We start from the raw sequence: 27,632 nt of genomic DNA, 5'->3' as shown, positions 1-27,632 counted from the left end.
GCGGAGGCGTCGGAGGCACGAGAGAGACGCTGCTGCACCGCGGTGCCGGTGCTCCTGTGAGCGCCCTGTCTAACCGCGTGGCTCTGATGAGTCACAGGACTCCTCGTTCTCGTGTGAGCCTGTGAAAAGTGTAGCTTCCATGATCCACAAATTTCAGCGGTCTACCGGGTGATAGAAATGCCTCTTAGCATCATTGCTCCCTCTGTGCTAAAGAGCACTGGCAGCCACAGGTCTGTGCCCGTGTCGTCTCTCCGCTCATACAGGCCTCTCTGTCTGTCTCCCTGTAGGGCTGTGGTACTACCTGCAGGGGAGTGACAAACCGTGCCTCACTCTGATTGGCTCACCCAATTTTGGGTACCGCTCTGTTCACCGAGACCTGGAGGCCCAGATTGCCATTGTGACGGAGAACAAGGAGCTGCAGGCACAGCTACAGCAGGTAGGACTGCAAGGGTCCTTCCCAGCTTGAGTCCTGATTTTTTAAGCGCTGTGTTTTTAATTATGCCCTTTTATTTTGTGTTGAATTCTGGTTTTCATCATTTTGCTTAATTCCAGTAGTCCTAATGTTGCCACAACAGCCTATTTGTCTCAAACCAGCTGCCCTGACAGAGGTCTGCTTAGGTGACACTTTGCCAGCTCAGATGTCTAACACTGGCTGACAAAAGCCCCAGTGATCTCAAAATGGTCATGCGGTTGTTCAACAAGGATTAAGGATGGCCAAAAAGGAGAAGCTCGCCTCATCCAGGTTTCTTATTTTTTTTCCCCAACTCCCTTGGCTAGACTAGGTTTTTCCACAGTTCTGCTAGACTCTCTTAGGTAATGTATGCTGAATTGAACGTTCTCCTATTAAACAAGAATGAAGTAAATGTTGCTTGTTTCTGGGAAATGGATCTGAACTAAATGCTGCCTGAGTGCTCCGGCATGAATCTGTTGAAATATGACATACTTTCCAGGACTCTGTCTTAGCTGAAGTTTACTTTTTTTCTCATCAAGTTAACCACAAAGAACTCTTTAATCAAGCCTACGCCTGGTTAGAACAAATTGCAAGAGAGCTTAATGACAGTCTGCTTTCATTTCAAGAGCTTATGTACAGAGCACAGTGTAACGCCAACAAGACTGCATTGGTCTTTACGGTGAAAAATGTGCAGCCTGTCTGGCTTGGTTATGACAAGTAACACCTTCACAAGGTGATCAGAGGGAAATATTTCACAGAAGCAGATGTCTGATGGAAAAAAACAGAATGGGATATGTGATTACAGCTGCTGACACTGCAGAGAACATTCAACATAACAGTGCAGGAGAAGAACGTGCACACTGAAAAGCTCTGGTCATTTCTTTTAATCTCCATTGACATGTAGCCGTATGAAGGGAGACTAGCATTGCATGGGGTAATCCCTGAAATGGACTGGTGACCCATCCTGGATAGGGGAGGGGTCACATGTTCTCTTGTCTGCTTGATGCAAAGGAAACACGGACAAGCTGTTGCCCGATGGGTTGCTGTGGACAGTACCTACTGTACATTCATGTGTATCTGAAAGGGGATTGTGATTGTACCTTAAGTTATTAAATGGTAATCCCATAGGATCTCCCAATTTAGGAGATGAAGGAATTCGGCACTGAAAAGCAAGGTTGATCTACCCAATGCTCATTAGCTTGGGGGAGTCCGAGACCTGGGACCAAGGACAATTCTAACATCCAAACATTTTTTTTATACAACAAAAACTGTTCGGTGAGTTGCTTAACCTGACTCGCAACACGACTGGGCTTGCTCGCGTACATCCGAATGGCAGAGTTTACATTCTGCCACAAGTCTGCAATTTATTTTCAATGGTCTGTAGCTGATGCAAATGGCGATACTCAGTTTTAAGAAGTGACAGCCAGCTAGAGCCCTGAAGAGCGCACCAGGCATTCCACTGTTCCTCATACTTTCACCCTGTTCCTTTATGGTACAGTGACTCCCAAACAGCTGAAAAGACCACTGTGTTGAGTGTGATTTATTGGGAATTAAAGAAAACAGGAAATAAGTTTAATAATTTTAAGCACCACATTGCCTGGAAATCTCTGTGAGTTGGAGCGATTCCCTAGCTCCCTGTGACTGTCTTTCTTTTGTGCCGTCCGTGTTTGGTGGTTAGTAGTAATTAAAGGATCTCATCCTGCTGTTTCCTGACTGGATAGCTTTTTCCACACTCCTAGAGCCCTGTAGATTCTCAACTATCCTAAGCATTCTTCAGCTATACAAAGGTCACCTGCCTGTCAACACAGTAGCGCAGTCTGGGCTTCAAGTTTATTAAAATTCAACACAGACCCTTTTGAATTTTGGTCTGCTAGAGGCCGTCCATATTCATTATTACTAAACTTACATTGCCTAAGGTTTAAAAAAAGACCGGGAAGCATTTCTAACTTTATACCTTTTGCTTGTTAAAATGTGTGAAGTGCATATTTATATATATATAATTTATAAATGTTATGTTTCTATTAATTATATTTTATTAATTCTATAAAAAGTGATAAGGAACTGTGACATATGTAGGTACAAATCAAAAAGACCTCGGCCTGTGAGAACTCGGGAGTCAGAAGTGAGTTGATCTTCCATGCTGGCTGGTCCTCTTGATGATAATATGGGAATGGTCATCCCACAGGAACAGGAGATGCTGTATCAACGCTCCACAGAGGTGTCCTCCTCCACCTTCGAGCAGCCTAACCGCTACGTCAAGCTGTGGGTCAAACTGGTCACTCCATTCATCAAGAACTTCTTTTAACAAGGAGACAGACCCCCTGCATCAACATGCTGCTCTGCACTACCAGGAACAGGTACAGAAGAGCTGTCGGCCAAAGTCACAGTCTGCCTTGTACAGAGTCCTGAAACATACCAGACCACCCAAGCCACAACCCCTTTGCTCTACAGAGCTTCTTAACCTTCCCGCTGCTAACAAAGTCCTGCACAGGGTATGAGGCATGCAGACATTTCACTGATTTGCAGAAATGTTGATGGGAATTGAAGGATATCGTGGTTCACTGCCTTTTGACTGGATTCAGATCATAAAGACTATAGTGTGACTTGATGCATTTTTTGAAACAATGCCATAGTTTCTCAGTAGTCTCTTATTTGATAAATGATGGATCCATATATGCAGTTAATAGTCCAGATTGTCTCAGCCTATGGAAAGTGTTTTTTGGGGGGAAGAATCTAAGTGTTTAAAGAACAACCAAAGAACAGTTTCCACAAATGTGTCGTTTTCTGATTCACATTAAAGGCTTTTTATCACATCTTTACCACTAAATTCTAAAGAAACCATAACCTTTTCAACATCCTCTTTATAATTTTGTTAAAGAGGTTAAATATTTTTCCTCCTTTTGAAGTGCAGTTTCTCTTTCTAGTGAAATTGGGCATAGGGGCTCTCCAATACAGCATCTTTCACTAAAGAGAAGTGGTGAAGGAATTACTGCATTGGTATGGATTTTAGAGATGGTCACTTTAGTTAGAATGTCATGCTGGAATTTTTTTTCAGGGGTCCCATGACTTACTTGATCAATACAATGTAACTGTACTTCTGCTTTCAATAGTATTATACTTCATAGGGCTGGACTAGAAACATCACTACAAAGATCCACTGTAATGTGCCAGATGAATACATGGAGACATGTTTATACTTCTGTGCATTGTCAGTTTTCTTAATATTTTTTTCTGTGCTTCGCATTGGCTCTGTTTTTGGCTGATCACAGACTAGCGCGAACCTGCACTTGGAGACTCAGAAGAGCGGTCTGGATAGCCGCTGACCGTGTGGTTATAAGTGTATTACATCTTTATACGGGCTCTTATGAAGTGATAATGTTTGAAACACTTAATTCAGAAATCTTATCACTTTAATGAATACTTTTATTACATTAAAGTAGAAGATTAAACAAGTATTTGTTATTCAGTTTTATACCAATTACAGTTATACAGTTACTTTCCATGGCATGAAATAAAATAAAAGAGCATACTCAAGCTTAGAGGCTTACCAGGCTGAAGCTTGTCCTGTTTTCTTTAGCACTAAGTGGACTGAGTGTACATGCCTCCCAACACATTAGTCCATTGCACAGTAACTCCCAGAAATGCAGGTTCCCATTTATACAAGCTAGAGTACTGGATCTACTAAGAACCTGAAAGCAAGCCTTTATGTTAAGAGTCCAGAGACATACAGGTTTTATAAATAGAGATACTGATCGTCGGCTCTTGAACCACTTGTAAGCTTTAGATCGGAATATGTTTTTTCTAGCTATTGAGGGCTGCAGAACATCACTATGCTGATGAGCTCTCTATAGCCGACCATTCTGTTTTAGAGTGTCTGGGGAAAATGCTGCAATCGTTAAGCTTACAGCTCTTATACACCAGGTGCTATTTTGCCAACATACTGAACAGCCAAACTATTTTCATTCCTTCACACTGATCTTATCAGCACATACTGATGCCAGAAGGGTTTTCACATTAACCAGTGCCAGCATGCTTTGTACACTTAGTATTTCCCCCTTTAATCAGATAAAAACAATCTTTACCGGGGTTATCTTCTGAAGTTTTTATAAAGTGTAGGTGGAAGAGTTTTAGAAAAAACTAAAAGCAGTTATAGTAAGGGGCTCTGTTTATGATAAATACAGAAAAGATAAAAGGCTCTGTTATGATCATCGTTTTCTTTTCCAGAAACTGGATTTTTAAAAATCAATCATATAATTCTAAAATTAAAATTATGCAGCAAATGATGAAAGTCTACCTCTGTTTTAAATTTCTTATCTTTTTTTTAATCATTTTTCTTCCTAGTCTCAAAGTGTATACGTACTCCTTAGCATCAGTGATAACCTCAGGTATTGAGTAGAAATTTTAGTATTTACATGTCTGCACTGTTTTGTGGTGATGATAATACCAATTCTGTTGTGTTCCAAGTCCAGTGCTATACGTGCTCTTTAAGATCAGGCTATGCTCATCCACCACTGTTTCCCAACTATGTGGTTCTGTATTCTGTCCTGTCCAATTGCTTCATCTTTTAGTGTTGGGTTAAAATATTTTAGGGCTTTTCATCTGTATTAGTAAATATTGCTGTCCTTTAAGAGTTTTGAATTGTAATCTTCAGATGATATTACCCTTAACTGCAAATGTTGCCTCAACTCGCACAAGGGTGTGAGCCCAGTCTGTGTAGTACTGTAATACGAACAACATTGTATACCAAGATGATGTACTGTACATACTTACATACAAATTCTAGCTTATCTAAATGATTCCAAGAAATGAGTAACTTGTACAGCCATTCGGCATTGGGATACTTTGTATATTCCATTCTGTGAACCACAATCAAAGAGAATGCACAGTGTGGTACAGCCAAAAATGGGATACCTTCAATGATTTAATTTATCTAATTTATCACTTCCAAAAATATTTGATAGACAATTCATATAACTGCTAAGGTTTCTGTAATGACATCTGTGATTATAAGTGAAAATTGTTAAATATTTCACATAAAATCCATCTTTCATGAGGAGTATTTTTTTATATTACATATTAAATATTAATATAAGTTTGTATGTTAATAGACCACGTTGTTCATCTGCAGACATCATACTAAGGAACTGAACTAGAAGATCTGATAGTATATAGTAATCATTCAATATTGGACGTGGTGTGTACAGTAGGTCAGGTGATTTCGATGCAAAGATGTGTTCATGAATGGAAAAAGATAAGATAGAAACAGTTGCAATTTAGTTGAATTGCAAAAGTGGTTGCTGTGATCTTGCACACTAATGGTAGAGTGCAGTACTGCTTGTGTGCTTACAGTATACTGTAGATGCCTGAATGGACTCATGTTTGGGCTCCATCACAAATACACCTACCAATGACTGATGGATTTCAATTGTTTTTCTGTCTCAAGGGTAGCCTCATCGTGATAGCTGTCAGGCAGTGAGAATAGAACAGGACTTTTTTCCAGTAATATTCAGCCTTGAAATGAGAGATGAACCATATTGTTATGATTTATTTAAATACCAATACAATACTTGTTCTGTGAATGCAAAGACCCACTGTAAAACGGAGCTGACCATTCCCAAGCTATTACTAAACAAGAGTAAGCCTAAGCCTTTATTTAAAATGCATAGCAATTGAATGAATTGATTGTATGCTTCTAAAGAGCAGTGAAATCTGAAACCCTTTGTTACAAAAAATCTGAAAACATTTTGACCTTGTTGTGTAGGAATTAAGCCTGTTCTTACGATGACTTTAAATTATTTCATCGTTGGTATCAACTTTCAGTTGATAATACCATGTTCTTTAATATTCTTGCAAGAAAAAAGACATTTTTGTTAAATGGCAGAGCAGTGGGCAGTCCACAAGCAGTCCCTTCAGCCCTGCTGGGAACTGCAGATTGCACTAAGACTTGTACTGATTCTTTGTTGTGGCTTGTTGAGCAGGGCTCCTGAGTTGTTCTATGCAAAACATTGCAACAGACTTCCGTGAAACTTTTGTACAGGGGCTCAAAGTACTTTAGTAGCCCACACTTATTTCCTGTTTAGTCCTAGAAGTTCTATTGTAGAAAAAGACACTCCTTTTTTCTAAAGTAAAAGAAATAACCACAAACATTTGCAGTTGCATGGGGTAGACCTCAGTTGTTTTGGTTATTTTGGGACATTAGTTTTTTTATATTTGAATGTATTGTTTAAAAAATAAACAGTTCTTCATCTTCATTCCATTCTGCTAGCTGTTCTACATTTATGACAATAGTTATAATAAGAGAAAGTGCTTGAAATGTTTAATGTAGTTAGCAATAGTAACTAATGCATAATTACATGGTACATACTAATATATGTTTCCTGTTCATATATTTGTTAAATATTTTGTGTCTATTAAATTTGATCATGCTTTATGGGACTGTGTTATAATAAAAATGATACATTGACTTGCATCTTGTTTTTGTAAAAGACTCGGGACCTGATATTCTATACATTAGTCTGGAAAAATAACGTCATCATAGAATACCATTTCCCCCTTTTTACATTTTCAAAAGAGGTAGCCTACATGTTGTTTTTTTAGTAAAAAGCAGATTAGTGTCTTTTGCAACTGCCTTAAATACAATAAGAGAAATATAATGCAGATATAAACATCCTGTTTTTTTGTTAATACTGTACTTTGGAAAACATTTCACAAGGACTGATGGGAAGGAGCACGTTATGTATTGCTCAGGGTACATGTGAGAACCCAGATTTTTTTCTGTTCTGGATTGTGAAACACTGTTGCGCAAATGTATTCAGTAACATGTTTGTTGTTGTTCTAAAAATCAAGAGCTTAAAAAATGTATTTTTACAAGAAAATGAGAGGAGACTATTTATAGGAGATTCCATTATTGTTGGGATTTTGGAAGGCATTTTGAAAGGGAGATAAAGTTTTACTAGTAACCTGTATGGTTTCTGTGAAATGACATGGTCAGAGAATTGTATGACATATTGTGACTATACCTTTACAATATCAACAGTTTTAAGGAGCTTATTTCAGTCTTTATTTGTAAGCTATTGGTTTTTTAACCTAATTTACATTGTTAGGTACATAATCAGTAATGTATGACTTCTTATGTTTTGTAGTTTGCATAAATGAAGGAAAATTGTAAACTTGTGGGATTTCATTTAGATGCTCTTAATTTTAAGTACTCTCCAGTGATGTAAGACAATAGCATTTCAATTTATTTGAGCCATGTGCATTTACAATTAGTTTGTAATCACAATAATATGAAATATAAAGACTGGGCCTTGTATTATGAAGGATAAATAAATTGAATTCAATGGGAAAGACTGACACCTTGTGGATCTTAAAATGAAATTCGTTTTAAGATTATAGTAATTTGAAATCTGAATTTCTTATTCTGGATTAAGGGTTTTTAAACAAGTTTCAGTGGTATATATTTTCAATATTTTTTTCTGGAGCACTGATTTTAAACAATATAAACCTAATCCTCTAAAAGTATTTCTATTGGTTCTATTAAAACTATATGTAAAAGTGTTTATATAAACTTGTTTTGTCTAGTTACTGAAAAAGTTAAACAAAGCAGTACTTTGCTTCTTACCTATACAAACTGATAAAATAATTAATGCTAAATGTACTATGTTTGTGCAACAAAATTACATTAATAATGTGCAGTGGCTATATCAGTCAGTGGTTTTCCCAACCTATGCAAAACTGTAAAATATAGTAGGTAATATTACAGAGTAAGTGAATGAAGACCAGATGAAAGCTGATAATGTATGCATGCTTTTTGATTTTCTTGATTGCCCTTAAAAACAGACAAGTGTTATTTCCCTTGCAGTAGTCTTTATGAAGGTAATTACATAACTTAATGTGGCTGATTAATGTAGGCATATTACACAGCACTCTTCTGGAACATAACATACAGTCATTGGGTAATCAAGCCTTGAATCATTAAGATGGTAATTTAACTAAGATAAATGGTTTCTGATATATCTGTCTTCTTACTATGTGTAGATTGACTTGGACATCAATAAGAACAGGAGAACCAATTAGGTATTGTTTAATATTATTATTAAATAATATACTAACAGTACTATGGCTGTTGCAGGTCCAGTGGGGATAAGAATGAAAAACATCCTCCTTGAAGACGGATGTTTATAATTATTAAATTAGGGATGAAAATAGTTTAATCAAAAGTATATTTTTAGGAATAAACATTGTTCAAGCAGAAGGTCCTTAGCAGAAATACTAACATTCTTTTACACAAGGACAAAGGCAAAGGAAGGGGAGGTGGTTATTTGACTTCTTCTGGGAAATGGTGAAAGCACTACCAGTCACTTGTTAAGGGAACAGTAACAGAAAGTTATCTTGGGTTAAATTCACCAGAACTATGTAGACATATGTTCACTGTCTGCTGAAAGAGTTTTTCTACGGTTTCACATTATCTCACTATTTTACAAAAATAAAATAGTTTTTAACTTTACCTTAATTGATTTGGTTTTACGATGTACAGTGTTCCTGTGCCTTTAATGTATTTTCTCATCTTTCTCAATGTTATCCCTCCAAACATTCATTTTCCCTTAGTTTTTAAGTTCTATTGACTGTATTTTGTTCAAGGAAATGTGATCTTTGAGCTCTGCACACCCAACAGATGAATTGAGATGTCATAAATGGTTGACCTTTATAAAAAATAACCTTGACCTTTTTTTGCATTTTTATTCTAGTCTTTATGTGTAACTAAACAGAAACAGAAGTTTTGGAATGGATGATAGTGTACTTTAGAGTGCAACATACAGAGATTGAAAAATACTCCCTTTGCAAACTGGTTAAACTTTCAAAAGCTGTTCCTTCTGTGTTTGTTTTACACATTTGTGGATTACATCTGTAATAGCAGGCAGACTGCTGCCAGTACCCACTTAGCTGGTTTCTCCTTTGTTTTCAGGTTGAATGTCCAGACAAAGGTTGGTCCGCGGATGCGAGTTTTGTACACTGGACATTCGTAGATGTTCTTGGTCTCTTGCCTGTCCACAGGAATGGCTTTAATGAAGATCACTGGCATAGCAGGGGTTAAATCCTTCAACCTAGCATCTGCAATCACCCCAGCCTGCGTGTCCCAGCGAGCTCCTGCAATGCACAATAACATTGGGAAACTAGGACTTCATTTCTTGAACTCATATCCTTTTGTTCCTGATGGTATATTACATTAGAAAAGGTATCATTTATCTAGTCTTTCCTATTTTCATGGTTGTTTCATATTCAGTGTTTGCTCTTCGAAACGATTATAAAGGCCTAGTAGTATGGAACAATTTTTCATTTATAAAATCGAAGTAACTTATCTATGAATAAATGACCAATACTACCTCCTACCATTCCTGTTGCAGATGTGCATCCCACTTGTAATCTAGTGGAATGAAATTTACTGGCAGCTTTAGGCTAGAGCCATAACATTCTTTCCTTATCTAAAAGGTGCAACTCTAAGCACATAACTCCAAGCACATTTACTATATCTCTGTTTGTATTATGCAAAAATTAATCCTCAGCAAGTTTTTGCAAAAATATGGAAGTTAATCACAAAAGATATGGTCTTTCTCATTTCCTAGGAATGAGAAAAACAGATGTTAAGGAGTGCACTGCATCACCTTGCCAGAAGGAAAAAGGCTGTGAACTTCTAAAGGTGTCGTTTGTTCTGCTTTTGGCCCATTAACATCCAAATATCAATATCTTTATCACGTATGCAGATACAAATAAATATTCCATGTTCATCCCAGGATGAGCATGTACAGTAATCTAGCCTTCATGCAATAGATTGAAATCGAGATTAAATTTATCAAAACAGTGACAAACAAATATTACAAAGTCATTTTCTTTACATTCTCTATAAACAGTAATTTATATATCAATTACAATTACTAAAGTTGTCTTTTGTGTGTAACTAATTGGATATTAAGATATTTGCACATTAGAAAATATTCTTAGACAATATTAATTCCTCTGTAACTGAGGATTCCAAAATCTTCCAGACTGCACAAATGTTTCCTTAGTTGCACTAGTTTCCAGTACAAACTGATTGTATTTAATGAGTGTTTTGAAGCATTGTTTTTACAGGCTCCAAAAACCGTGTTTTCGTGAGCAGGAAATAACATCATTAGCTATGTCATCTCTGCTCCACTAAACCACAGACAGAACAGGGTAACTCAAGTATGAGGTAAGAGATTATTTTTTGGAGGACAAAGTCCGTCACCAACTCACAGGGATACAACTGCTGGGAATTCTATCCCTATGGGAGGAAGGCAGAGAGGACATGCTCAACTCTGCTTGGTCATTTCAGACCATGGCTTCCAGCCCTGGTCCTGTGGCCTGCTGTCTCTTTCAGTTTTTGTTATAGCCATGTTATTAACTGCACACTTATTTATTTACTTTTTCTTCCTATGATGTCTTTTAAAATGTACTTGCAGTTCTTTTAATTGAAGGGATTTGTAATTTGACTCTACCCTGTATTCTTCAGTTTCAGAACTCTGTATTTGGATATGGTACTCAGTCTTGGGCCTCTATAGAATGGGGGGAAAACTGATTTTGGGAGTATGTGAGGCATTCTGCTTCCTACGTTGGGTTGTTGTGTGCTCCTCACAATGTTATTGTTAATTCTACCTCCTAAAACTGATCACACATTAAGAAATGTCTAACTAGAAATAAGGGAAAACCCTTTAAAGATGAGGAAAGATATCATAAAGTTTATAATGCTGATATTATAAGATAGTGTGCATTTGATGGTGAACAAGTAAACAGATCAACAGCATCACTTAACACCAGTATGTAATGTCTTAATGAAAGTTAGTGAAAGCCAGCAGCACAGTCTACCCCTAGCATAGGGACCCACTGATTCAGGAGACTCATGCAGTCTGGTATCAGAATTGTAAAGTGAAGCAATGAAAAAGTCTGAATAAAATGTTTAATTACCAGTTAACAGTTACAATTACAATTACCAATACATAATAGCCGTACTTTTGTTAATCGTGATTCATCTTGACACCAACAGCAACAGAAATTATCTTCTTTACCCTTGAAACTGGGGGAGGGTAGGGGACTATTACTTTGAGTCTAGGTGCCTTTTGCCAGTGTACAATAATTGTTTGTGGTTTTAACAAGTTTTTACAGGTTTTTAATTTTAACAAAATTCTCTGTTTCTCATTCTACAACTTAAAAGTCTTTCTTTGTGATAAAACTGAAACAACACAATGCTTAAACTGGGGACTCCAGAAGAGAACTGAAACCTTGAAAATGTCTACTGTATTTCTGAGCACTTACCCATATTGTCTCATAATATGTTGGCTTAATGTACTATGTACATTTTAAACTGTTTTATTCTAATGTACAAATATATTCTCATGACTGAAAACTGAGAGTGCATGAATTAATGTGAAGTTGCTATCTTTTCCAAGTTCCAGGAATCCATTACTAAAATGGTACCAAGGTTTTTCTGGCCCTGTCAAATGTTATTGCAGACCTTTGATTAAATACATAACATGAAGATATGTTACGCAAAGTGAACTTTCTTAATATATGTTTGTTTGTATTGGTTACGAAAATCTTACTTTTTTTGGAAACAGTGTCATTATTAACGCATACTCCAGGGTTTCCAAATGTTCTGCACAAACTGTAACCTACCTTCCATGAAGAGACCATGCACGTAAGCACCCTCTCTGGGCGGGCTGGTCATGTCCTCGCGATTCTTCTTCGTGACCTCCACAGAGAGACACATCTTATCCAGGGGCCACTCATTCTTCCTGGCCATGGACTGCATGATGGCAGTGAGGAAGGACTGGGGGTTAAAGAAGCCTGCCAGCCACACAGCTGTGGGAAGGGCAAAATCTGTAGTCCAGGACTCCAGCTCCTAAAGAATGAATTCATCAGCCTTTTACCACAGTAATGCTATTTATACTCACTGTTACACATTGCAGGAAACTTTAGTTTCACTGATTCCCATCCAGCAGACTAATAGTGAAACCCATGCAAACAGAAATTACCACACCTCCATTAAATTACTGTGAACTGTTGCATTTCTGAACAAGTAAAAGCTTACCCTGATTCTTAGCAACAGATCTGCATACCAAGCTCCTAGTCCATGAAGTGATGGATAGGCAAGCTTTGTCCAAGACTCTGGAACAGTATCTAAAAATAGGGCATTGGAGAGCTCCTCCATATCTGATGTTATTGTTAATTCTCCCTGTTACAAAACAGAGTTTTTCATTTTTCCACACATAACTGAATTACTGAATAAAAGAAAGACTTTATCATGCTCATTTAAAAAATAAATAACACCACCAATTCACCATTTACTATACTATATACAATGTAGAAAAAAAATCATAGCATTTTATAAAGAAAGACTCGCCTTTAAACCCAAATCAAGCTCTTTCAAAGACCTCCTTATTTCTTTGGTCAATATGTTCATTCTTTCACACTCTTGAAGAGCAACAACTATATAGGGAGTCCTCTCCTCCACCTTGGCCATAATCTCCATCATGTTAAATCCATCTGGTAGCTTTTCTAGGATTTCATCCAGAAGTCCTTTTACCTGAACAAAAAAGTTTACAAACAAGAGGGGGGGGGCTGCTTGGCTCATCCATTTACCTTATAGCTGCTCAGAAAATGGTTCATCACCTCTGACTTGACTAAATGAATAGGTCAGTTTCACTGATAAGGAATTATTGGAAGTTAGCAAAAATGCTGAGTATATTATTTTTTTTTTAACCCTTAAGGCCTAAATTGTTGGTTTATTTCTGGAAAAATAAGTACTCCTGTATTGTGGGAATACTTCCTTTGATAGAAAAATAAAACTTTACTTTCATATAAAAACTCAAACTTTCATAGTTGTACAACAATATTTACTGGCAGTCCCACCAGGTCTCTCTACACCTATGAGTATCCAAGTTGAATATTTTGATGTTATTAAGTTGTGAAATGACTTTTATACAAGGTATGCATATATTGTTTTATTAGATGCATTCATAAGTTAATCATTCTAACTAAAAAAAACACATTTTTAATGCAAAGGAAAATTTAAAAGAGTGGGCACCTTGAATGTGGCTGAGATTCTCTTCAGTGGGATATAATTAACATCTGGCTCTTTGGAAGACTAATGCCTGCTAGTGTCCACCTTGAGGCTGCTGTCTGATGTCTTTTAGCATGTCTGTCTCTCCACACCAGAAGCCCCGATTCAGAGTTGAGAGGTATTTTCAGTCAGCAGGACTTTATCAAGTTCCAATATGTTTTCCACAATTGCATTCATTGTTTAACTTGCATGAAATGGTTTCATATTTCTCAGATATAAATAATGGTTTACTTACTTTCTCCTCTCGAGAGACCCCGGCCCCTCCAGCTGCGTCTGATTCCTTGGGCTGCATCTCTAACACTGTTCGAAACAGTTTCTCAGATGTGATGGTCAGGAAGCCAATCTCAGCATTGGGATGTAAACCATAGAGATAAGGGCTTTCTGCAGGCAGCGTTTCATCTATATACCCATGGTAACCCTGTTAAACAGTGAACATATTTCTTGCAGCCGTACAGTAGCCAATGCATTCTGTGTAAAAAACATTTTCAGAGGTATGCTCTGTCATGTTGTATTCAAAGTGTCAACCATCATTTGATTTTCATCTCCTGTATTGTGTGTTATATACTGTAGAAAGTTGTATATACTGGATAATGCAACACAAACCATGCTCATTTTTTTAAAATAAAACCAATGCATTGCAAAGCCATTTACTGCTGTTAATTCTAAAATTCTATTGTCCAAATAATAATTATTTTCATAGTGCTTTTCATGCACTGTATCCCAAAGCAGTATCCCAATGTTCAGGTGATCCGGTGGAGACATTAGAAGTAACCACCAATTAAATTAGGGGGGAGTTTAGGACGTCCAGACTGTACAAGCCGAGGGTGGAAGTATACTAGGACACTGAGTTGAACATCTCTCACTATAACCAACACTGGCATGGATATTAATAACCACGTAGTTTGGACTTGTGTTTAATGTTTCATCTGAAGAACAGCACCTCTTATGGCAGTGGCTCCTGCTGCTACACTGAAGTATACTGGTTTGGAAATTCTGATCAAGAGGGAAGGGTGCCACCTACTGGTACCCACTGCAGCAATCTGGAGTATTTTAAGAGGTTTCGTGCTGCAGCACTGACATGGCTCTGTCCTGTTTACCTTATGAGATGTAACAATATCAGGCTACGTGGTAGTGTTTACATTATGTGTTCCTATAATACAATGTGGGAATAGAACTAGCTGTCACTACAGACCTTGTAGTCAGAGTTAGGAGGTACAAGGAATCCAGGTGCCAGGTGCAGTTCTCCATCCAACATTTCAGGACGTACATATTCTTGAAGGTACGTTCTGCAGAGCTTCCGGTCCCAGTCATCTGTGATGTGTCCACCATACATGATCTCTCCAAACAGGTAGCGCAAATCATCCCAGGGAACCTGTAAAATTGAAAAAGAAAAGCAAAAATAAGTTAAACATCAAAATAAGTACATTAATACGGTAACACAGAATCTTGTAGTAAAACAAGTTATTTAACAAGACTATCTTACTGTATTCAGTTACCTTAGCATTGGCTTCTAGATAGTTATACAGCACATTGACAGAGATTGTGAGGTCCCCGTTATTGAAGGGATAGGACCTGTTCCAGCCCTGAGCACCAAACTTGCGCCTTTCAGCAACCACAGCATGAAAATAACACAAGGCAAAAAGTATGCACTTGAATTCAGACTCCTTAGAGCACATCTCTAAGGTATCCTACAATTGAAAAAAAAAGAAATGTTTAACAGTTATTACAATTGATCTATTGAGTATTATGATGCTACTGTAGCATTCCATCAACATATTTATAAAACATAAAATGTGCATTTGTATATAAAAACCATTAGCCTGTAATTTCTACTTGAAATAGCATGTCCATGTCTTGTTCTTGGGCATACACCCTTCCGTCTCTGGGCTATGTACAGTACCTGATTGAACAAGTCCAAGGCTTTGTGCAGGTTGGCATGCATGCCTGTGGGAGGCTCATTGGTGATTTTAATAGCGTTCTCCAGAAGGCCTTGGGGGATGATGTGCGAGTCAGCTGTAGGAGCAGGCTCTGCGCTCATGAATACCCGATAGTCCTCATGACTCCCTATACTAAACATCTCCACTTTCTTGTCCAAAGTATTCAGCCATTTTGCCACAAGATGGATATTCTATAATGCAGATGATTGTGTTGAAGAAAAAAGTATAACAAATACAGTTAAATGTTTTGTGCATCTTTTTCACTGAAGGCTTCTACAATATATTTAAACAGAAACTACACCTAATAACTATAAAGAACTCAATTTTTATTAAAATATATATGAAGATCTGAAGTTTACGCCATGCTGTGTGCTAATGCAACAAGATTCTAATGCAAATTTCCATACCTGCAAAATTACCCAGTGTCCTTCCTTTGCAGCAATATCCAGAGCATTCTCTGCAACTACTTCCTGACCTTGACCCAGAGACACGTTATGAAACTTGTTGTTGTCAAACATGAAGCCCAGCTTTTTACCTTTGAAGAGAAAAAACAAGTATTATACCAACAAAGTTCTGTACCAGCTTAGTTTATGGGCATTTCACTACCACTACATTATATACTCTTGCAGAATGCATTAACATAAAATCGAAACTTTCAGGTTCAACACTAAAATGCATCTCACAGATATTGTTAAGCTGTCTGAAGCACACTCTGTTCTGACACTTGGGCCCGCTTGCTTACCCAGTGTTTCTACATCTTTGAGAGGGTCCACTCCTGGTGAAAGGATAAAGAATACTGGGGTTGATGAGCTGCTCTCTTCATAGGACACTGAGAATTCTACACTGCGGCCTTCTACATACTTAGTCCCCAGCTTTTCCTCAACAAAGTTCCTGATATATAAAGATATATAAGACTGCACATCAGAGGTAGCTGATATTTGTCAGACTTCTTATATGTAAAACAGTTGCTGTAACGCAGGATATTTCAAACTAAACTTTTTTGAGAGGTCACAGCAAAATGTGATTTTAAAAAGTGAAAAGAAAAAAAACAACATCCATTTTTCAAAGGCAATTGCGTTCAAAGTGCAAACTAAAGGTTATATCTTACCGTACTGCATAAGACATTCTGTCTGGCCTCATACACCTCATCATGCAGAGTTTCTGGAGTCCCGACTTATTTTTCCACTCCTGGGGAAACTTGTCTTTTTCTGGTGCCTCTGACTCCACAAATTTCTTCCATCTTTTTGCTGAACCTTCAATGTCTCTGTCCAGGTTTTTAAACTCATCCATTTCAGCCAAAGCCTTCATGAACAAACATGAGTATTTGTGGAAAATACTCTACAATCTTTTAATTATGGTCATAATTGTAGATTTAACATACAAGGACTGCTTTTCTTATTAAGTTTGGTCTTGTATCACATTTTCTGTTCACATGAATCTTGTTTCTGTAAAGAAATGTTATTGCTTGTTTTTCAGTTTCACTTTTATGTATTGCTTTTGAGTTTGGTTAACTTAGCAAATGCATTCATAGTATTTTAATTTACTTATTAAAGAACATAAGAGCTCTAAAATTCTGATATTTTATAGATGATGGCACTAGATAATGCTGTTCTAGTGTCTTTTGGTTACTAGTCCTTTGAGGATATGAATTAATCTAGAGGGCACTGTAACTAACATTTCAATCTATGAATTCACAAAAACAAACCTTAATCCCACCCCATCCTTGGTTTGAGAGAAAATCAACCGGGCTTATCAAACCTGCTTTGAATGGGAATCGCAAGAGGAAATCCAATTCAGCAGGATTCACTTCCTTCTTCATCACTAAAATCTTTTTAAAAAAATGACAAGGAATGATTTCTCGAAAATGCAGCCCAGCCAGCTAGTTGACATACAGCAGCAATAACATCACATCAATTAGAACTGACGCCCAGAATGATGCCTACTAATTCTGTAGCTCACAGGATACATAAATATTCAGTTTTAATGTTCTGAATACAACAGCTCATAACAGCTTACACAGGAAGCTCATTCTGTCATTTTTAATTGTATTGCTGTTAGAACGATACTTATCCAGTTAAGAGTTGTCAGACGGTTTTTGAATAGGAGCAGTTTTGATATGGGCCACATATCAGCAAAATCTTATGATCCAGTATGGATATAAATATCATCACATTATTATTATAATATTTTCACAATTAACATGGGAGGGTTATATATGTATCTGGTTTGGGTGTTAATCAAATCTGTAAAGTTTCAACTCAATTATAACAGTTCTGCCCATCCCAAGATGATTTTGAAAGTTTTTTTGAATATGTCAGGCCACTGTCTTGGTTGGCTCAGGACCACAGCTTCAGTAATGTGGAATACTAGGTCTTCAGCACTACACCTGCCAAAGTTGAAGTTGATCAGCTGATCAGCTACACTGAATCACATCCAGTTTAAAATTCAAGAAGAAAAAAATATATAAAAATCTTACAATTACAAAAGGCTTCTACACTTACTGCACAAATCAAATAGACAAATCCAACACAATCACTAATTCCAAATTGTCTTCATTTTGTATATCTTAAAAGAGATTAGTACATATTTCTGTTCTTGTTAATTTTCCTGAATCTGATATTAGCAAATAATCTCCTTAATATATCATCTTACTTTATTACTGCATTGAAGAAAAATAAAAGGTCTTGTTCTACTCATTTTACTGTCACATACAAAAATGTTGCCTGAATAGTCTTACTTACTTGGAATGCCACCTGTGCTGTGAAGGTAAGTTTGTCCCTTTCAAACAGACTTCTGTTTGTATACATGAACACAGAGTAGGTGATTTCATCTATTAGGTTATCGACCCTCTGTTTCACCTCTTCAGCTGACTCTGAGCGCATGATAGCCTTCTCAAACACTACACTGAATGCCTTTCGAGGAATGATTGGTTCATTAAAAAATCAAATCAAATTTAAAACAGAATCCATTTCACCCATTATGACTAGCACATCACAAATATTTTTTTTCTCTTCAAGGGAGGAAAGATATGCACAACACATTTTCAAATAATGCATTATACATAAACATCACTTTTAACAAAAACAACAATCTATAAATTCTGATCTGTGAAAGGACAGTAATTTAATATGTACAAAATGTTAAGGAAAAAATAACAAAAAGACAGAATGAAGCATTTTACCTTTAAAGAGAACTGATAGATGGGGTTTATTTTATTTAAGTCATTCAGAATGAAGTACAGTAATGCTGCTCTTATAGATGCTGGCCTGTAGTTTTCTCTTGCTTCATTGATTTTAACTTCAGTGATTTTTGCTTCTCGCACCTAAAATGTGAATGAAAATACTATTAAGATGAACAGATTTAAGGTGTCTTCTACATTAACAGCAATTGGTTGATATGATTGTCTTCAAATAACAACACTTGCACAATGTTTAACAATGTCCACTTCTCTGCAATTCATTGTACAGAAGGGATTGAAAATGTTAAAGGACTGCGGTCACATTCACAAGGTCTCTTGTGTACTTAGTGCTCGTGAAAAATGGGGTAAACTGGGAACTGATTTAAGCTTGTTACAACATGAGAATAAATTAACTTGAGTTGTTTCTCACCTTCTCCTCAATCTCAGTAGCAGTGCGTTTGGTTGTCTCTAGATTCTCCACGAGAGCAGTATCTCCCAGGAAGTTTCCTGAAGCGGCAGAAAGCCGAGCCAGCAGCGAGTCCTCCAGCTGCTTCAGCACGATCTTAAAGTCATTCTGCTGCTTGGTCAGGCCAGCCTGTAACCGGCCACACGATGCAACAGCAGCTAAGTATCTGTGTTACGAGTTGCTCCACAATGAGAATAAAACCATTTTTCAGTGTGGATTATAAATGTATCTGTATATCGCTCATGTGTTTTTTTATTTTTATGAACGCATTTTGATTAATGGTACAACACTAACATTTTAACGACTACAAATTCCTAACGAATATCTCTCACTTCCTCCAATATCAGATGCCATTCTGGTATCAGATTACATTTATCAAATGGAAGTCACCGACATCCCCACATTCAAAATGAATATTGACTGAATTACCCATTATTTTTGCCATATTACCTTCGAAACACTGCTATTTGTTACACACTTTTAAGCTGTGTGGGGATGTGGTAACAAAGTGTAATAAAAAAAGATTCGGAGGATTTAAATAAAGTGTGATATTGAAAATATGCCACCATCTTTTGTATTATAGCAAAAGACAAACAAATATTTATCCAGAACTAATCACAAGCCATTAATCTCAACACACAGCACTTTCTTCTAAAGGTTGTTTGCCTGTTTCAAACTCCAGTAGATCCAGGTGACCAAACTAAAATAAATAAATGTCTGTCAACCCAGTAATGTAACATGCTGCTTCCTAGTTTTTCCTGGTTTAGACCTAATAACAGGTGAAACGCCATTTCACCTTAAGTTCCTCCAGATCAGGTCTCTCTTTGGCCACCACAGCAGCCAACAGCTGGTCCTCCAAGCCATCTCTGGTCACCAGGAAGTTAATGAGTGTGCACTGGGCTTGCATCTCTGGTTTGTAGTGAGGATTGAAATACTTTGTATGCAAAATGAGCCTGAAATTTGGATGATACTCCACTTCCTTGTCACCTATCCGAATGTATCTGTGAAACACAGTTAAAACAAGGACATCACAAAATAATCCACTTTCATATTTTAAACATTACTTAATACAATTAAGTTGTTAATATGTTTATACTTGAAACAAAAGGGCTTACTAAAGAAATGTATAAATGTGCTTGAGAAAAGAGGAAATAATTAGCAAGTGCACTCAGACGTAGAGTCTTACTTTCCCTTTTTTATGGTGTTTCTGCCAAGCAGAGGATCCAACACTGGCTCCACGGTTTCGCTGATATTTTCAATCAGCAGAGTGTCCCCATTTGAAACTGCCCTCTCTATAGTATCGAGGTAACTTGCATATAAAACAGAGAAGGAAGAATTAGCACGTTTAAACAACTAATGATTGTTTTCATATAAAATGTTAATGCACATTTTTAGGTGCACTTATATGATTTACTATTAATCACAAAATTAATGTTTGATGTTTAATGGTTTCCTACACAGTGTTATTCCCACTAGATGTAACAATTCCATTAACAACAAAGCAGCATATTCATGATTGATTTTCAGGACTGTACAGTATAGGGCACAATTATAATAGGTAGCAGATTTGATGTCATTAAAACAGCAAGATTGCAGGAAATAGATTTTGTGGCCATCTCTAAAAAATTAAGCTTTCTGATGAAAACAATGAGGAAGGTCTTTTCGACCAACATCAGTCTGGATTAACACTCCTTTCCCTTCAAAAGCTTGTCACCCTGCATGACCTAGCACCATCTTTTTACAAATTCCCCTATGATCCACAGAACAACAGCAAAAGAGAAAACAGCAGCATTTCCCCTCCTAAAACAGCATTCCTTTACTCCACTTTTATTTTTTGAGAGCTCGGTCCCTACCCTTTCTGTCCCAAACGGATTACTTTGAGATCACTTCCATATTTATTTTTGATCCACTTTATTCCCTGCAGCTGTGCATCCACAATCAGAGGCCAGCGCTCAGTGTTGCAGAGGATGGTGGCATTTTCAATGGACATACGGTCACTGGGCAGCCCCTCATTACTCCAGGCTGCAATATCAGCATCGTCGGTCAGCAGGCAAAGAGGATCCAGGCCTTCAGTAATTGGAATAGGAACCTGAAGCCCAGGGTGAATGTGAACATTAAACAGGAATACGACTAATATGGCATCTGTTCAATTCAACAGTGATTGATTCATCATATCTCATTCAATGCAATTATCCAAATTATTGTATACTTTAACCCCTTTATATATCAATATGTATTGAGAAATGTAAAATGTAAAACACTCTATTTTTAGATTATGAAATCTAAAAATGATTATTACTTTTTCTACCCAAAAGTTATTTTCAGATCAATTTACACACATCGCTACCTTTAGCTCTTTCAAATAAGGCATCCAGTATTTATCCAGTAAATCAGTCCTGTATCTTTTGGTAAAATAACCAACATATGAAACAAATGCAGAAATCAGCATCACATCTCCACTCAGAGTTTTCTCCTGTTCTTTAAAGAGAGCTACAGATTCCGACCAGCGAATCTTCTCCGATGCCAGTCCTCCCACCAGTCTAGAAACAGGAAAAGAACATCCTACTAGTTTAAACTTTTCTAAGAGTATTACATTTAAGGTTATTACATTTTATTCCTCTTATTGGTGTTAAAGTAAGCTTAAGAGCTGGGTCTTACTTCAACTTAGCAATACTTTATGATTTACTGTATGATTTTTAGATGCTGAAAGAAGTTTGCTAATAGATGCATCGCACAGAATGGATGTTACATGAGTAAGGGTAACAGTAAAGAAAGAAAAATTGCAGAAAACAATTTACATATGTGGGAAAATAAGTCTATTAAGGTTCAATGTGAAAAAAAATACATTTCAAACTTGTATATTGTATTTATGCACTCACAAAATGACCTACTGAAAATTTGTTTTCACATACCTATTAGCTAGAGAAATAGTTTGATTGGTAGCATCTGCCTCCTGCTGACACTTCAGTTTATCCTCTGTAGCTTTCTCAAACTCTGATGTTAGTTTGGCTAAGTTCGCATTTAATTGCTACAAAACATTCCAGTATTATAGTCACTGTCTTGATGTTTGCTATGTCTATCAGTAACAAACTATTTAATTTACTTAAAAAGATAATACAGAAAAAGCTATAAAGAACTCAATTAATGTGTGTTTCCATGTGAAATGAATAACATGCAATTAACTTGAAATCCCAATACAACAAACGGGCTAAATTAACAGAGTGCAAATCAACCTTAGCACTAATATGCTTATAAACATCAGATACTCATGGCATAGTGTACTGTAACACGTAAAACACAGTATTCACAAACTGTTTTCTAAATTCAGTTGATATTACAGCAATGAGGTTTTCCCCACATATTCTTGAAACTCTAATAACAAGCTTCTGAAATGCACAATGTCTATTACATCATTACTCTTGCCATTTTCAAACACTGCCAAACCCTTCACAGAAGCGTTGTACTTACTGTTATTTTGGCTTTAATGATGGAAAGTTTCTCCTGTGCAGCTGCTAGCTCTGCATTAGCCTGAGCCAAGGCTTGTCTCTTGGGCTCTACATCACAATACACCTCATAAAACCTGACAATATTAATACACCAGGAGCACAGACCAGCAGCAGCTATGGATTTAGACCGAATAAATTCAGGCTCAAAACTGGAATCGCTCTTGTAAGGCCTTGAGGGAAAGGAGACAGGACAACATTTTTCGATGTTTTAGAACACTGTGGTTAAATAAAGATTTAAAATGCATATAAAAAGATTTATATGCAGAAATAAATGATAATGCATAAAAGCATTTAATTAAATTTTACAAAACAAGTTGTACAATCTTCCATAGTAAGGCCTTGTTTTCTAAACAAAATATTTATTTTACAAGATTTCTTTATAATTTGTATTATGAGGAACGAAAAGGCAAGGAACAATGTACATTTAGTACTGTTATCCCTTCCCTAAAAATAACTGAATCAAATAAAATGACGGCATTCCCATGGACTTACTGAAAAGCTTTAATACATGCTTCATGGATGTGTTCCTTGTCATAGTTGATCAAACTATCAAGGAAAGAATCTACTTTAGCCATTGTATTCTTAGCTGCTTTCCAGCTTCTGTCCTTTGGGATTTTTCCTCCAGGAGCCAATAGGATCATTACAGCTGCTGTTACATTTACTACTGCTTCTGGAGGGGAACCGAAGGACTTGAGTTCTGTCAGGTTATTCTGAAGAGACAATCAAGTGGTAGAAACAAATTTAAAAAATGTTATTTATGAAACATAATTATGACTCCATTCTTAGCACTGTTTCAACACAAGGCACAGCAAAAACCTTGTTCCTATAACCAAAGTAGCTATCTTGGGAATAAAAATATATCAAAAAGAAAAAAGAAAATACATTTAAACACTTTCCTTGTATAGGTTCCTTGTAGACGCAAAGACCTACCTTGTTAAGTGTGTTGAGAGCTTCCTGTGCAGCTATGAGAGCTGGCTCTGCTTTGGCAAGATCTTCCTCACAAGACCTTTGTTTTTCTCCAACATTCTGAAAACGGAAATCTGTTATTAAATAAATCTGTTTGTTATAGAACAACAAAAGGAATTTCACATTCATGCATTAAACACACTGAGAAATATGGTTTAACAAAATTATATTAATTATAAATAACAGATTGAAAATACAAATACCTTAGCAATGACCTGAACTTTTAACTCTTCATCATTGGCAATGACTTTCTCTTTAGACACCTTTTCCGTCTCGATACCTACTACTTCAATGAGTTTATCGGCATCCTCATTTTTTTGTTTGAGTTCTACTTCTTGCACTGCTAACTTAGCTTTTAAATCATCCACCTACAGTACAAAAACGTAGGGTAACAGTTTAGATTACACCTGAATACTGAAACACAAGACTGAAAAGGGTGCAAAAAATGAATATAAAAATATAATAATATAAAAATGAAGGGCGTTAAAATTCAATTCTGGAAATCTGAAGAGCTCATTTAATGATACACAGGAATATAGCCTTAGGAAGTCACAGTTCACTGCCTATGAAGATCATTATGTCAAACTAAATTAGCTCTTCTCATGTTTTACAGGCTTACTTTCTTTTATTCATTTATCCTCTCATATTCTTGCCATCTTTATTCAAACATGATATATAAGGTATGTAATGTGATAAACCCGAAAACGTTGAGTTCTGAAAGATTTCCTACAAACCTGTGCAGATGTGCTCTGAAGTTTGGTCAGACCATTCTCCAATCTTTCCATCTTTGAAAGCAACTCACTCCTTTTAATTGACAGCAGATTCTGATACAATTTAATCTGCTCCAGAAAGGTTTTTGGAGTTGTATAGTTATAGCGCCTGTCCGATGTGAGGTATGCTTTAGACATTTCATTCACTGTTTTGTGTACAAAAGCCATAAACTGGCTCAGGGATGTTTTAACTTCAGGCTGGTATGGAGAAACAAGGAAAATATACCACATTATGTCAAGACATAAAGATAAAAAAATCTTTTGAAGCTTAGCCTGAAAACACATGCAAAAAATGTATGCACAGTCAAGAAAGAGGAAATGCATTGTAGTTTCAAACTCATATTCTATATATTTTTTTACCACAATGCCTTCAGTTTCCTGGAGAAATCGGGCGCTAACTGACACCAGAGCTTCCTCAGGCCATTCGTGAAACCAGTCAATTGACGTGCAGTTCACCACAGCTGGGAACTTCCTTGCCCGAACTCGTAAAGTAGAGCCAACAGGGGAAAAACACAGAATGACCTCAAGGAAAAACACACAAAAAATATTGTAGCACTCTGCATTACAGAGAAACAAAGCTGCAACTATACATTCAAGCAAATAATACAGCGTGATGAAGAACTGTCATAAACAAGACTCACAAATTCAATATATAATGCTTTTCACCCCAAAGTTCTTTACACACAGCACATGACCCACTTCATCTACAAACTGAAGTACCGCACTGGCCTGGGTAATGAGCAGGATTGTTTCATTTACAAAGGATACTGGAAATAACACCCTTGTCCTTAAAATAATGCTATGGGATCTTTAATATCCAAATAACAGCAACATTGGTTCAAAGTTTTTTGTTTGAGACAGCATTTCCTATCACCATTGGCTCAGAAACACTGGTTTCGGCTTGGAAGCACTGGTCCACCGGAAAGAGTGCCACCTACTGGCCGAGCAACACCACATACAACAGCAGGGCATGTTTTCTTCTAGGAGGTCTCCAACCCCACTAATAATTAAAGACCCTTGTGATATGATAAGATAATATAAGGGTGAAGGGTGCTGTAATACCTTCAGCTGTTTCCTGACTCTATCAATAAAAAATTTCCAGCAGTTTTCTCTAGTATCTTGTAATCCAATGCCTTTCACTTCATTTCGCATTGAGCCAATAATATTCTCCATTTCATCATCCTGAAATAGGCCTGGGATCTCCCCGGATGCAAGCAGATCATTAATGAGAACCAGAAACTGCTCCTCTGCCACCTGCGAGTCTGTCATCAGGAAAACTGTTCCAATGTTCTTCACTCCTGCTTTGATATACTGGGCAGCAAGGTCCACCTAGGTTAACAATTAGCATTCATCAAGTTTCAATTTCACAGAATCAAATTTATCAGCTCCTGAGAATGACCCACTATAGTAACGTTCGTAAAGAAAAAGAAATGGCAAGCTAATTTCAACTATGAATCCAGCACATTACCAACAATATGTTCTTTTTATTTAAAGCTTCCAATGTAACTGCATGAGGTTAAAAGAGGAGCTATTTTTAAAAAGGTGAATGATGATCACTTCTATTGCACTTGAAAAAAGCTGAAATTCTACAAACTTCTAAGACATGTGTAGCTAACATATCGATTTTGATTGTGATTTTTTTCAATAGTTCAATGTCATGGAAAGAATCTCAATAGTTGCCTTCAAGTCTGGGATTGCATATCCCTTCCTCAGTGATATCTGAAACACCTCTAAATTACTGATACTGGCAGCTAGTCGAGATAAACTCTGCTTTCCACTGCCTCCCACTCCTACTAGCAGTGCATTTCCACGTGGCAATTCCAAAATTCGGTTTATTCTGCAGATGTGAGACATTGCATCTTCAAACAGAACCTGAAACAAAAGCAAAGACATAGGCAAAGTATTAAAACAATACACCACGTTAAGCTCCTTCACATGTTTGGAGGCTTTTAAGAACATAAAGATACACTTGCCAAGTTCATAACTGCATTCACTTCATTGTAGCTGTCTAAGGCTTCCACCAACAGTTTGTTTAAAGTTGGCCAGTCACCTATAGGTAAATATTTAGGTTCCCCAATTCCTTGTGCAAAATGACAAAAAAGGACGGGCTTTGCAAACAGTACATTTTCATCCATATCCTGCATCAGAAAGAAACAGAAGAAATGTATACAGTATAGAGAGAGAATAAAACAGAAACAACTACAAGTTACATACTGTGCAGTGCCCATTCATACACTGATTTGTGAGAAACTACAAGTGCCATATTCATTTTTGCGAATTTGTAATTGATTAAAAATGCAGTTTATTATTGCACAAAATAAGTGTAAATGTTGCTCATATAAAAGACAACCCTGTATCAAATTCATAACTAAGTGAGAAATTGTTAGAAATAACACTACCAAGTCAAGGGTTTAAATATTTTTAAAAGCATACCATCATTTCACGGTATTTAAAGATAAAAGTTTACATTTTGCTACTAAAGCAAGGATGCCAAAATCCAGTCCTGAAGTGTCACTCTTTCAGCAAGTTTTCGTTTCAGCTCAGCCCAGTCAAATTAATTATTGGCTTAATTGTTGCAGTCTGACAACCCCTCCCAGCAGTTAATGTGCTACTGATATTTGAAACACTTATAAAAGCACCTCCAGGACCAGAGCTTGGCACCACTTTGCTAAAGAAAACGTTATAGACACCAAGCAGTTTCTTTGCTCAGGAGTAACTGAATGTAAATTGGCATGCGAGCTATTCTTACCTCAAAGCACTTCTTACAGATTTCTACCTGAATCTTTGTGAACTGTGCTATGTCTTTCTCGTCAACTAGTTTGTCACCATAAACTCTGTCAGTTTCATGTAACCACAATCTGACCAGTTCAGGTGGGGCTTTCACACAATCTACTGTTGCAAACAGCAAACCCTGTGAGAAAACAGAAATTCTTGATTTCAGAATCAGAGTAATGATAAAATTAAAAGTACATGTAGTATCAAAATCATCATCATGAAAATAAGATTTTTTGTAACAGGTACACATTTTGTAGAATACAGATTACATGGATAAATTCATCATCCTGATTAACATTTGTCATCAACAGGAGGTATACGCATGTGTGGTGAATGTGGGAAGCAATAACACCTATTAATCTTTGACAAATTCTTTGCACCAGGCTGCAGATGAAGTCTTGTGTCTTATTTATGAGATTCTGTTCCATTTCTCTCATAATGCCTGGAC

The 27,632-nt window shown here is 36.8% G+C and overlaps 2 protein-coding genes across 6 annotated transcripts in view; one reads left to right on the top strand and one right to left on the bottom strand.

Moving 5' to 3' along the window:
- Positions 1 to 14,225, top strand: part of pgs1 (phosphatidylglycerophosphate synthase 1) — a 42,679-nt gene extending 28,454 nt beyond the window's left edge. For 2 of the 4 annotated variants that reach the window (XM_088927641.1, XM_088927638.1), the window contains exons 8-10: positions 288 to 436; positions 2,637 to 2,808; positions 9,417 to 14,225. In XM_088927641.1, coding sequence (XP_088783767.1) covers positions 288 to 436; positions 2,637 to 2,756 — 269 coding nt within the window. In that variant the 3' untranslated portion in view covers positions 2,757 to 2,808; positions 9,417 to 14,225. Of the gene's footprint in view, positions 1 to 287; positions 437 to 2,636; positions 2,809 to 8,488; positions 8,528 to 9,416 lie in introns of all 4 variants that reach the window. The other 2 variants (XM_088927640.1, XM_088927639.1) reach the window with 2 other exon arrangements.
- The window catches only part of LOC148824138 (dynein axonemal heavy chain 17-like), a 43,956-nt gene continuing 25,183 nt past the window's right edge, over positions 8,860 to 27,632 (bottom strand). Inside the window, exons 51-80 of one of the 2 annotated variants that reach the window (XM_088927637.1) lie at positions 27,159 to 27,320; positions 26,383 to 26,547; positions 26,090 to 26,281; positions 25,472 to 25,738; positions 24,773 to 24,931; positions 24,374 to 24,607; positions 23,843 to 24,007; positions 23,604 to 23,699; positions 23,166 to 23,383; positions 22,636 to 22,843; positions 22,080 to 22,195; positions 21,515 to 21,707; positions 21,021 to 21,256; positions 20,354 to 20,476; positions 19,964 to 20,168; positions 19,132 to 19,296; positions 18,705 to 18,845; positions 18,265 to 18,435; positions 17,229 to 17,351; positions 16,632 to 16,825; positions 16,266 to 16,414; positions 15,931 to 16,058; positions 15,487 to 15,714; positions 15,083 to 15,274; positions 14,779 to 14,958; positions 13,822 to 14,004; positions 12,867 to 13,049; positions 12,555 to 12,698; positions 12,140 to 12,365; positions 8,860 to 9,598 (exon numbers count right to left, since the gene is read on the bottom strand). In XM_088927637.1, the coding sequence (XP_088783763.1) occupies positions 9,351 to 9,598; positions 12,140 to 12,365; positions 12,555 to 12,698; positions 12,867 to 13,049; positions 13,822 to 14,004; positions 14,779 to 14,958; positions 15,083 to 15,274; positions 15,487 to 15,714; positions 15,931 to 16,058; positions 16,266 to 16,414; positions 16,632 to 16,825; positions 17,229 to 17,351; positions 18,265 to 18,435; positions 18,705 to 18,845; positions 19,132 to 19,296; positions 19,964 to 20,168; positions 20,354 to 20,476; positions 21,021 to 21,256; positions 21,515 to 21,707; positions 22,080 to 22,195; positions 22,636 to 22,843; positions 23,166 to 23,383; positions 23,604 to 23,699; positions 23,843 to 24,007; positions 24,374 to 24,607; positions 24,773 to 24,931; positions 25,472 to 25,738; positions 26,090 to 26,281; positions 26,383 to 26,547; positions 27,159 to 27,320 (5,394 nt within the window). In that variant the 3' untranslated portion in view covers positions 8,860 to 9,350. Of the gene's footprint in view, positions 9,599 to 12,139; positions 12,366 to 12,554; positions 12,699 to 12,866; positions 13,050 to 13,821; positions 14,005 to 14,778; positions 14,959 to 15,082; positions 15,275 to 15,486; positions 15,715 to 15,930; positions 16,059 to 16,265; positions 16,415 to 16,631; positions 16,826 to 17,228; positions 17,352 to 18,264; positions 18,436 to 18,704; positions 18,846 to 19,131; positions 19,297 to 19,963; positions 20,169 to 20,353; positions 20,477 to 21,020; positions 21,257 to 21,514; positions 21,708 to 22,079; positions 22,196 to 22,635; positions 22,844 to 23,165; positions 23,384 to 23,603; positions 23,700 to 23,842; positions 24,008 to 24,373; positions 24,608 to 24,769; positions 24,932 to 25,471; positions 25,739 to 26,089; positions 26,282 to 26,382; positions 26,548 to 27,158; positions 27,321 to 27,632 lie in introns of both variants that reach the window. The other variant, XM_088927636.1, reaches the window with a different exon arrangement.

Source organism: Atractosteus spatula, chromosome 11, assembly GCF_055471065.1.
Source record: "Atractosteus spatula isolate fAtrSpa1 chromosome 11, fAtrSpa1.hap1, whole genome shotgun sequence".
NCBI classification, from domain to species: Eukaryota; Metazoa; Chordata; class Actinopteri; order Semionotiformes; family Lepisosteidae; genus Atractosteus; species Atractosteus spatula.
The sequence above is the reverse complement of the archived record's forward strand: the minus strand, read 5'-3'. Positions and strand labels throughout refer to the sequence as shown.